The 11,927-nt window shown below is 52.0% G+C and overlaps 2 protein-coding genes across 2 annotated transcripts; both read left to right on the top strand.

Annotated features, from left to right (window-relative positions):
• Nucleotides 1–1,594: 1,594 nt before the first annotated feature.
• CCOS01_07992 (L-lysine 2,3-aminomutase) lies at nucleotides 1,595–3,348 on the top strand (the record flags this gene model as incomplete). Its single annotated transcript, XM_060456154.1, has 5 exons — nucleotides 1,595–1,861; nucleotides 1,931–2,097; nucleotides 2,152–2,339; nucleotides 2,413–2,963; nucleotides 3,031–3,348. 5 exons carry the CDS (start codon nucleotides 1,595–1,597, stop codon nucleotides 3,346–3,348), a joined length of 1,491 nt encoding a protein of 496 aa, XP_060314046.1.
• A 6,876-nt stretch (nucleotides 3,349–10,224) lies between these two features.
• Nucleotides 10,225–11,776, top strand: CCOS01_07991 (uncharacterized protein; the record flags this gene model as incomplete). The annotated part of the gene is made up of 2 exons (XM_060456153.1): nucleotides 10,225–10,358; nucleotides 10,528–11,776. The coding sequence occupies 2 exons, from the start codon at nucleotides 10,225–10,227 to the stop codon at nucleotides 11,774–11,776; spliced, it is 1,383 nt and encodes a 460-aa protein (XP_060314045.1).
• Nucleotides 11,777–11,927: the final 151 nt, after the last annotated feature.

Genomic DNA, 11,927 nt, shown 5'->3' with positions numbered 1-11,927 from the left:
GCTTCATGAGGGTTGGATCAAGGGTAACGGGCTTCTTTAACACTATGTTCAGCCGTGCCATCTCTTTCTTTGTAAGCTGTAAACCAACACAGCTACGGGCAATCCCCGGACACTTTCCACCTGATTTCACTCAGACCAAGCTTGGGAATGCAATTTGCTGTTGGCGTAAGTCCGGCAACTCCAAGGTTAGATCAGCGGGAAGCCCAGGCAAGGGCCCACACCTGGTCCAACCGAACGTTTGTTGTAGTTTAGAAGTATCACAGGAGACCTAGCCTTGACTCGTTGAGAGAGGTAGTTGGTATATCCCATACAATGTAACTGGACTCATGCTGTTAGACAAAGGCCAGTATCATAGCATGGTGTACTTGGCCAGGACATTCGTTTCGAGTGCATGATATACGGAAGTCGGTGTGCAACAACAGCAGCTCAGCCGGCACTGCATTGTCTTGGGTTTGTGGAGAGTTTCTAGGGCGCCAACCGCTGGCTCTCGAGGGATTTTTCTCGGAGGTGAGATGCTAGACAAAGGACTAGCATGTGTGACCAGACACTCGGTAGCTAATAGGAAGTCAGCGTTTGACGATGAGGGAGAGTGGACCAAGCCAGGATATATGCAAATGCAGCTCGATTTGGATATTGCGCAGATGAATGCGTGTATAGGCGTGATTTCATGGGCATATCACTTGCGCGAGACGTGGCAATAATGCAAGGTTGTGGTGGTACCTCTCGCCTCAAGCGCCGCGGGGAAGAGTAGTAAGGGGTTGCCGCCATCATGCCTCGAGCTACTGTGACTGAACGCACAGCTAGACTGCCACCCTGCGTAGCAACTTCCTAGTCATCGGAAGTAAAACCGTTAGTAAAAGATACCCCGAGTTATGGCGAAGTAGAGGAAGGTTACACAAGACGAGGTTGTGTTGCGCTTTCCGAGAAGTCATAGCAAACAGTCTGCTTACTCCTGGGTACAGTACCTACCTTCCGAGTCGCCTTTAGTTGGCTGAACAGGAAGTTCATCAAAAGAAGGAGGACCTGGCCGTGACTTTCCGTTGAGCTGGTAGATACCCATTCCGTTGAAGGAAAATTCTCCGTGTAACCTGTTTGCTGAAGGCTGATCTTGGTGTTTGCCTTCCGCCCCCTGCCACACTGTTGGTTGTTCACCAACGGTTATGGACGGCGGTAGATCGAAACGCCCTCTGTTCTTTCCAATCTGGCCATATGTCGAGACAGTTCTTGCAGGAGTGAAATATGCCAACACCTCCACTACCTCCCCCTCCCTCGTCCCGTCCTGCATCGGGATATCTCTCAGAGATTTCTTATCTGATGATTACAACACCTTTTTCCATCTGTCAGTTCCGACTCGCTGCATCGAACTTCCACCAACGCACTATTCCACAACCTCTCGTGCTGACCGTAGTCATACGACAAGACGCTGGCAGTGATAACCCGCATATTGGCCAAGCCTAGGTCATTTCAACCGTCTCGTTACGGCTTGCTGTTAGGCACGGCCGAATATTTCCGCAACGCCCACGGAACGGCGACCGTTCCCTGGGGCTTTGGCTGCCCAACGTGCCCCCAAGACTAGGAAAACTTTAACACAATAATGTTGTCGTTGTGTATACCGGTTCGGGCAGCGGCTCGCTTTATCCAGGCAACACAGCGTGGCCAAGGAGCTCGCTGGATTGCCACTCCATCTCGTTTGCAGGCAGCTCAAGCCGCGGCCTCTGAAACGGTTATCGAAGAACCAATGTACCACGATCATGTTGAAGACGTATCAACATCAGACCGAGGCAGACGAGACGAGTTCTGGCGCAGGATCCCATGGTGGCAAGATATATCCACAGAGGACTTCCTGAGTTATCGTTGGAGCGTAAGTTGACAGGTCTCTCCCTCCTCAATTGAGTTTCCTATTGCATTCTGACACCGCCCCCATGTTCAGAGTAGAAACATGGTCGAAAGACTTCCGAAGCTGCGAGGCTTTCTTGATGCGACCTTGCCCGATTACATCCCTGTCCGTGGTTCCAGCAGTGAAATGGAGCCTCGGAACGAGCTTGTCAACGACGTCCTCGCAGGAATCAAGAAGGCAACCATGTCTGTTCGGCTTACGTGGGTTGAATATTAGTCGATATCAGGCGGAGGTGCTAATTCGAGTTGCCACAGCCCGTATGTTCTCAGTCGTATCGACTGGACTGACCCTCGCAACGATCCCATCTTTCGCCAGTTCATCCCGACTCAGTCATCGATGGTACCGGATCATCCGCGGCTGACACTTGATTCTCTGCACGAAGAGGCCGATTCACCAGTCCCTGGTCTGGTCCATCGGTACCCAGATAAGGCTTTGTTTCTCCGTAAGCTCTACCAACAGACATATGCCAAGCACGACCCTCCTTGATGTATTGGCTAACATCAATCTCTCCGAAGCCGTGTCCGTCTGTCCGACATACTGCATGTTTTGCACTCGCTCCTACGCAGTAGGAGCCAACACCGAAACCGTCGACAAGCATTCGTTCAAGCCCATCCTTGCCAGATGGGAGAAGGTGTTCCAGTACATCGAGAATACACCGGATCTACAGGACATTGTAGTCTCTGGAGGCGACTCGTATTACTTGGCGCCTCACCAAATCGAACTGATTGGTGACAGACTGATCTCGATGCCCAACATACGTCGCTTCCGGTTTGCCTCAAAGGGACTTGCCGTTTGCCCGACTCGCATTCTTGATCCCAACGATACTTGGGTAGATGCCCTTGTCTCGGTGTCCAACAAGGCAAGGAGGGCTGGCAAGGCGGTGGCGCTGCACACCCACTTCAACCACCCCAATGAGATTTCCTGGGTCAGTGAGGAAGCTAGCCAGAAGCTCTTCGAAGCCGGGGTCGTGGTACGAAACCAGACCGTGCTACTCCGCGGGGTCAACGATGATGCAGGCACCATGTCAATGCTCATCCGCAAGTTGGCGAATAATAACATACTCCCGGTAAGGTAACCCCCTCCCTGAGATGCCTGTTGTGCAGGACTGACGGGACTAGTACTATGTCTATCAGTGTGATATGGTCAAGATGGTGGAGCACTTGCGAACGCCTCTGCAAACGATTCTCGACTTGGAGTCCAAGATCAGGGGTTCGATTGCTGGTTTCGTGATGCCGCAGTTTGTAGTGGATCTCCCTGGAGGCGGTGGCAAGCGCTTGGCAAGCACTCATAGATCATACGACCGCAAGACGGGTATATCAACGTATGTGGCACCTGCAGTGACGGGCCGTGACAAGGAAAACAAGGTGTACGAGTACTACGACCCTGTCGACTCTCTTCCCGAGACCCAACCAACCGATTTTCTGGATGGGGCGTCCCGACACATTGGTTGAGTCCGGTCCAGACTCTGCGAGTCGGCTCAATATAACTTCCGAAACTATGGACATGACGGTCATCTAGAGTATCTATCAGCTCTGCTACGACATCTTATGAGTGGGAAAGAGGTGGCATACGCGGGATACGGATGAGGGCCCTTGTCCACAGCTTGGCGGGATTGAGGCGTTCCTTTCCTTGTTCATACAACGTATCAAATCCCGGCACCAGACCCAATGGCCGTTCTGGTCTTCAACTGCATGGCTGGTGACTGCCACTGTTGGTTGTGGTTACAAAGAAGCCGGCGATTGGTTGCAGACCGCGTATAGGCTTATGTAAGGCCAGTGTGATCACCGTGTGTGACGAGAGACGGATGTTGATGGCTGGGCAGTGCTATAATGACCATGGAGAGGTGAAAAGTTTTCTGATGGGAGAGGTTTCAACCATCTCATACGTCTATATATATATAAAGAGCAGAGTGCCCAGAGCTGATCTGATAGTCTCATGTTGTGAAACCTTGATATCGTTCCATACGGAAGTTTTGCTATTGTGTAGAAAGGAACGGCCCGGTACGATGACAGTCATATCATGCGCTCCTGAAGGACGATCTGAACTGAGCCGGACACAGTGTCTGGAGAGAGAAGGGCAAGATTGATGTTTGCTTGTCAGGGGCCTCACACCCTCTCAGTCTAAGCTGTTGTTTGGCGGCTGAAGGCTGCCAAGGTGAGATTTCCTAATAGGACGTCAAGCATATGCTGTTGGTTTGTCCTGCAGCCTCATTGCCATGATGGGCAATCGGTGTGATGAAAGAGGGGTAAAGTGTTGCGACTTCATATCAGATGGGTAGAAGAGCAGGAAAGACGGGTACGGCAGCCTGGAAACTATCTCTCTTTTATTCAGAGATATTTCTCAAGGAAGGAAGGGAGCAGCGGAAGAGATAACAGTCATGTTCGAGGAGTAGTACTACGTAACTACTTTAGTGTATCGCGAGTTTCTCATGTCTTGAGACCTTCTACTACACCCCCGCAGAATGAAGTTTTCTCTCAATATTCTAGTAGACACCTTCGATTTGTTTGCTGCTTGCGTGAAACAGCCTCCTGGCATGTCACCCCCTCTCCTGCTGCATTCCAAACACGCAAGAACAGCCCACACGGTGACAGACTGAGAGACATACCAAGACAACGTCAACGAATGACGTGCAGCTCCTCTTCCATCCTACAAGGGCGCAGAATCAGATTCAAAGTGAACGGAGTAATAATGCAATTTTGTTGGTAGGCCGGGTTGTCCTACGGATAGTAACGTCTAGTCGCGGCGCGTGGATTGCCACCCCCCCCCCCCTGGACTCGCACCCGTGGACAGTGAAGGAGCCTGGAGGAGGGATATACGAAATGAGGTTTCTCTCGGGACTTTTCCCACTCACCTGACGTTTATTTCCGTCTTCTCGTTTCCCAGAAGATTGGTTTCCATGGTTCGCCAACGGTCCCCCCCTCCCAAACAAAAGATTTGTGTTCCATGTCTGATGTAACATTCCCGGAGGCTATGAGAAAAGGCGGGGGTGTTAGCTGAGATGAGGTTAAGATTGGCTTTTCTCCGTCTTCACTCATCGTGTTCTTTTTTCCTTTAGCGACGTTGCATTGGCATAGTTCTGGAAGCCCCCAGCTCTGTTCATAGTGGCGATGGGTACGGTAGAGGGCCATTGCACAAAGTACTATGCTCGTGGGATGGAGTTTGGCACGAACATGCACGCTCACCGTTCTGGGACTTTAGCATTGTGAGCACAATCGAGCGCAGCGAATCTTATTTTCTTGCTGATCTGCCGAGAACCACGGTCATTGGATCTTTTGTTAGTTTCTAGACTTCTCTCTGGCTGCAATATTTTAGGCGGGAACTCGGCCGTTGAGCGAAATGGACCAGTCGCATGCATCTTGGAAGACGAAGAAGGCAATATCGGCGCGTGGCGGCGAGCTAAGAAAGAGGAGGGAAGCAGAAAAGATCCCGAACGTTTTCGTTGGAGAGTGGCAGTGGCTTTGACAACGGGGAAGACGACAAGCCACATAGAAACTTGACTCAGTTTCGTCGATAACTTCACCTCCTCCTCAGACTCCCCTCGGTTACTACATTTTCAATCCATCTGACCACCGGACACTTTTTTTTGACTTCGATGTTCCGAATCCACAGGAAAGGGGACCAATTGCCTTTTTCGAACGAACGATGCCCCTTTTAGGAACGGAGAGAAGCTTAGTTTGAAGAAAAAGGCTGAAGCTGCGCTCAAGCCCTCGTACGACCAGACATCACAATGACTCGCCATTGATTGCTTTCTTTCCCAAAAGGAACGGGAGAGTACGGAGTACAATATTCGTAAAGAGAATAGAGATATGTGCGACTCAAGCGCTAATTACTTCCGTGTACATGTCTTATTCCGCGTCGAGGCAGCATGGCAAAGAACTTCGTGTGGAATGGCGACAATCTCGTACCACGCGGATTTTCACTCGTACGGACGAACCCACAGGACAAACTTCGAGGGAGCAGCTCACGTTGAAAATGAGAGTAGGCGGTGAAGAATAGACCCGTTGCGCAGTTGCTTTTCCGTCAGAGTCGCGAAACATGCCGCATGCGCGTAGCAGGTGCGAAGAAGCAAAGAAACACACGTTTATAGGCAGGGAAGAAGCCGCGTAGAAAGAAGCAGTTTGCCAGGTTTCGAAAGGCCCGCCGGTACAGACTGTCAGACAGGCGCACACACCGAGGGAACCCCCCTTCCCTCGACCACCCTGGGACCAGTAAAGTAGGATATCATTCAACTTGTGCCGAAGACCCTGCTTGAAGAACCCTGCTTTGCCAGCGAGGGCATGTTTGCTTGTTTTTTCGGGCTTCGTCGACAAGCGAGGCATGCGGTGAGGCCCTCCCCTCGGGCATACCGTCGGTGCGGGAGACCCGAAGTTGGAGAAAATAGCGGAACGGGTGGGCAACGAGGGGGGAAGGGGAATCGTTTCTCTTCGAATCGAGTGCCAATCGATCAGATGAGTTGACATGATCATCAGTGGGTATTCTGGAAGATGCCGAACCTGCGGTGTGGACATTGCGAATCTCTGTCAGTTCTTCTGTCGTTGTATCAACAGTTGATGAACAGACAGGCTTCGATCACGAAAGCGGTCAAGCGTTGCTTTCGTCGCCAAGGTCCAGACTCGCCTCTCGTTCCTCCTTCACGCTAAGAATTTCTGCAGGGACTGATGGAGGCCAGCCATGGAGAGATGAGGCTCCGTTCGATGATGACCTACGAACAACCTAGTAACCCAAATTATCGACAATTAGATGCTGAAACGGAGAACCCAGGAAGCGAATAGGTCCCGCGATTCTCTGGGGGTCTAGCGCTGTGGAGGAGCCTGGGAGGAAGAACAGAGCTAGGATGAGGATAGCAACGGGGCCCCATCGGGTCTTTCGGCTCCCTCTTGCGCGCGGAAACATGGGCGAGGAATAAAGCGATGTTTTGATTTTTTTGTGTGTGTTTCGTGATCATGGACGAAGCGACAACGTGTTTGTCAAAGGATGGACCCGAGAGACGATATACGGAGAAAGCATATGATTCCGTACTCGTACGGGGGCCATGGCTGCAGGCAAGGGAAGAAAAAGACTTCCAAAAACGGGAAGAAAAAGGAGTCAAATTGATGATGCACAGGGTGACGTTGACTCGTTCTCGGCCGAGGGGCCCCGCCAATCTTCACAATCCGAGTCGTGCGTGGCCTTTGTGAGCCCCGGGGCCGGGTTGTAAATTGGTGTTTCAACGAAGAGAAAACCTGCTCGACATTTGCTGTAAGAAATCCTCCAAATTTAGCTCTCGACAACCCTGAACCTTCTCTGTTCATCTTCAACTGCTAGGATCGTGGAAAGCACAGTAGGGTTTTACACCGATGACGGTGATGTGCAAAGATTGACGATACTCGAGATAAGTCTTGTTTCCAGACTGCTGGAACGCGAGGAGATGCTCGTAGCTGCATAAAAGCGAATCACGGGCCTCCACTGTTTCGGGGATCGGCGTCGTAATGGGCGTGGAGTTCTTCTTTGTCTCCTTGATTGCGAAGGGTTCGCGGTTCAAAGTTGCATACCAGTGGGCTCCAGCAACTTTATGCTATCCCATTTGGTATATTCCCACTTTCACCTTATGCGTGGGGCTTTTCAACGGTTCATCCGGTTTGCTGCTGAGCCTGCTGGCCATGTCCTGTTTGGGATGAGCCAGAGCCATAAGATCTGCGATATAGCTATCCTATTTCGTCTCAAAAAGCCCCTTGAGTCAATACTCAACGGCGGGACGAAAGGCAGAAAAGGCAAAAAAAGAAGGGACGATTCATGAGCCAGAATGGAGGTGTTCTGTTGACGGGAAAAGTGGAATCGGGGGATCGCACAGGCGGAAGAGCCAAGCGACTCACGGATGGGGTTGCACCGGCAATGCAAACTATCGTACGGATAGAGCCTGTCGAAGGTCTCCCCGTATAATTGCTTGTTCAAGGGCAAGACTGGCGTCGTCATGACCTCTCTCGAGTCTCTGCCACCGTTGCTGAAGTGCCGAATTCCGTCGGATGGTGGAATGAGGGGCGCACATCCTTTTGGCGCGTACTGCATCTTGCAAGTTTTGTATCCCTCCAGACTCTAGTTCTCTATTCCCCTGTACCCGTATGGCTCCTCCCCTCGTGGAGTTGTGCCCGGCGTGTCGGTGTGACTGTGACCTCAGAGCCCCAAAATGAGGTGCCGATCGGTACACAGGAGAGAAAGGGAAGGTTTCATTGCGTCCGTATTTCCCGGAGGAACCCTCCCCAGGGAGTAGGGTTGCTTTCTTGCTTAGTTGCTCCCCTTTTTCTTTACGGACCTCGTCACATCACTCCATATCATGCGGGCTCTATAACGGCAACGCGCAATGCCTACTGGCACATTCGCGTCGAGCATGAATTCCGTAAGCGCTCATAGCTGACAATCACTTAATGTCCTTAGGACATAATATACCTACCTGAGCGGCGGCCGTTGGCCCGTCGGGTGTTGCTGATGAAAAGGCAAGCATCTGGAAGCTGACTACGACATTTGTGACCAAACACGGCAAGGGGGCACAGCCATTCAACGGCTCGTAGTGTGGGGGCCGCGATAATCGAGACAGAAGGCTAGAAGTCTAGATTCAAGTAGCCACGCAGCCTTGTTGGACGGAAAGCCACGAGAATGCCCTCTGCTGACGGTTCATCTCGGACACTCGAGAGCTTGCCTTCATACGTCCGTAGCCTCATGTAGTGTGCAGTGCGGCTGGTCTTGGCTTTTCCCCTAAGGTCCTCCTCATCTTTACTAGCTCAAGCGTCCAACGTCGCGCAAGGCTTGCCTCGAATAAATTACAGGCTTTCTGCTGTGTGTTTTTTTCTCCGGTTTCGTAATCTCACGACAGGGAAAGAGATGCGAGAGTGGAAGAAGGAAAAAGCAAAAACTTTCTGTGCTTCCCGAAGTTCGAGCTAGTCGTAAAGGGGCTGAGGTTCAGGTTCTGATCAGTGCTCCCGCTACGCAAACCAAGGTTGTCCCCTCCGCGACGTCGGTGAAACCGTGAAACAAAAATACACAATGCTTTTCTCTCATTCCATATTTCTTTGCTGTCCCGTGGAGCTCTGCCTTTATGTGTTCATGCTGATAAGGCTCTGTCGACTGACTAAACGACCTTGCCCAATGATCGCCCGTCAGCAGGGAAACAACAGGGCCGCCGATGGTGGCATAATCCCGTTCTCGAGACTCCCGACATTTCTCGTGAATGTAACTTTCCAGCGAGTCTATCTGTACCGTGTTGACAGGGTTACAATTTGCCCCATCAAAGAAAGAGAGTTCCTAGGATGAATGCGAGAGAAGACCGTCTGAACTTAACGTCGCGGAAGAGGTAGATAGGAAAAGGTTTGGCTGGACTCCGCGACACGACATTGGGGCTGAACATGGGACGATGTGAAATTCGGGGGTGGATGATGATGTTCAGGCACACAAGCAGGGGGGCAGAGTGACGAGGTAGCACAGACTCACGAGATGGATGTGTGGTTTGGTTTTGCTTCCGTTACTCGACAGAGACCGAGACTACCACAGTAGAGTGTGTTCCTGCAAGAGTGAGATGGAGGGCTGGCAATCTGCGGGCGCCGCATCCATGTGCAACCACACCATAAAAAAAAGTCTCGGGGTAAGGAGATGAAGCCGTCACGCTGTCTATCACAGTACAATAGTATGATTGTGAAAGCTTGACGAACCGACGGTCTTGACTGCTTCGGGACACGGGACGGCGAGACATGCAGAGGAGCGGAAATGTTGTGCTACAGCCCGAACGTATGACAAACCGACGCAGCCCTCCCTCTCGAGGCATTTTACTTTCTTGGACTGGCTGCCGTCTCGACAAGCTGCAGAACCGCTGAAGATTTTCCGGTTGCTGCTAAAATTGCGTTTGGTGTGCTTCGCGAAGCGCTTGTGAAATTCGCTACATGCAGCTCTTGTAAGCTCATTTGCTGTGCTGGCCTTGTCTCGTCAACCAAGAGACGGGCGTTCCGGGTCAGCAGCAACCATTGGGATACGAGATATATGATGTAGGTCACACCTCAAATCTCTCTGTGTCTGTCTGGCCGAAGTCCTCGATGTGTGCTATTGACACCTAAATACAGGATGACCCTTCCTAGGCCCTCCGAGTTGGCAATGCTTCATGTTTCCTTTATTGCAAAGTCATGCCCGAATGTGTTGGTGATCAACATTATCACTACCATTCTCGAGAGTTTCACCCCGGTTCCTTAGAGCGACCCTCTTTTTGGACTCTTGAGCTCTCAGACTCTGGAGCCCTGCTGGTGGATTGAGCCATACTTTTTTCTTACCTTACCTTTACGCTACCACTCTATTCGCCGTTCGGCTGCATGTTCCCCTGCTCCCTGGTTCCCTCTTCACCCAGTGGATCCGGAACCAACAGGAAGAGGAAGACCCTCTTCACGCATCCCAGGCACAGGCACAAGGCCCCCATCAGCTGGCAGGGACTCCCGGACTTTGTGAGGTCAGCTCAATACCAGATCCGGCAGTATCTCGTTGGACCTTGGTGACTTGGTGCCTCACAGCGGAGTACAAAGTGTAGCAACCATGACTGCGCTGCTGGGGATTAGCCAGCAGGATCCAAGGCGATTGGGGGAAAGTTTGTGGATGTCATCGACGACCTCCTCGTCCAGGTCCTGGGCAGAGCAAGAAGAGCGGGCAAGTGGACGAATGAAGGCCTTTGCTGGCATTGCTCTCACTGCCCCGGCGCGCGTACCTGGCGTGATGGGTGCGCTGCCGTGGGACCCATCACGATTGTCACCATCGACTGGTAGGTTTGGACCAGGGGAGATGGAGGAGGACAAGTTATGCCAGCACCGCCCTCGTCCCTGGGCGGCGGCAACGATGGATAAGGACATGGGGAGCGTTGCCAGCGTGGACCAGCATGAGCTCATAAGTTTCCTTGACGACACGGATACGGACGCGGACGAGTTTATCCTTTGCTCGTCTAATAACTCGTCTCCTTCTTCTGTTCCCATTGCGCACTTTCCGATCGACGAGAACGAGATCGACAGAGATCTTTCATCAACAAGAACCACCAGAAGCACCAGCACCGACATTATTTCCAATAGTATCCGTAATAATACTTCGTTTTACTCTTCCGCACGCTCGAGCTTTTCGTCTTCGACAACGACAACAGCAACAAATTTGACTTTTACAACGACATCGGTATCGACAGCCACCACGACAACGGCGACAATGGCGCCAACGACCATTACCAACAGCTTCCTCAGCATTGGGGGAGGTGACAACAACGCCGCTAAGAGCAATGGCAAGAAGACAGCAGTAGCAACAGCGGGGACGGCGGCCGGTGGACGGACCAGCGAAGATAGCGTGGACCGGTCTCACGGCCTCTGGAACTATTTGCATCACGGACTCGACGGGTACAGCTCGCCCGATCTGCGTTTGCTCCAGCACAACCAGCAGCAACAGCAACAGAGCCAGCAACAGCATAAACAGTCCCCTTCGTCATCGTCATATCATAACCTCTACTTGCGGCCCGACTCGTCGAGGAGCCACCAGCACTTTCACTTTCCCCGGACGAGCTCCGAGTCGGGTTCCCGCTCTGGCACTGGCTCTACCGCGACCGCGACCGCCAACTCGACGACGTCGACACTGAGGAGCGGCAAAAGTCACGAGAAGAGCAACAGCAGCGGCAGCAAGAAGACCACGGCGACGACGGTGTCTGCCGCAAACTCGGCGACGATGGCTGTGAAGCCGGCAAAGGTCAATACCACCGGATCAGCAACAATTACTGTGCCGCCTCCGCCGGTGTCGCCTTCATCGTCAGGGCCCTTTGGGGCGCAGATGACGAAGCAAGAATTCGAGGCGTTGCCGGAAGCTATTCAGCGAAAGGTGAGCAAAGACATTTTATTTGTGTGATCTTGTTTTCCCCTTTCTTTGTGGACCTGATTTATCCCCAACGGAGACTTCGCTTTGTCTTCTCTGGTGCTCTCTATTTCTGATTATTTCGTTCCTAATTGTCCGCCTTTGCACTTTGTCTCTTTCTCTTTACGGCTCCTCGCTCGAGCAC

The sequence above is a fragment of the Colletotrichum costaricense genome, assembly GCF_030867565.1.
Source record: "Colletotrichum costaricense strain IMI 309622 chromosome Unknown Scaffold_7.1, whole genome shotgun sequence".
NCBI lineage: Eukaryota > Fungi > Ascomycota > Sordariomycetes > Glomerellales > Glomerellaceae > Colletotrichum > Colletotrichum costaricense.
The sequence above is the reverse complement of the archived record's forward strand: the minus strand, read 5'-3'. Positions and strand labels throughout refer to the sequence as shown.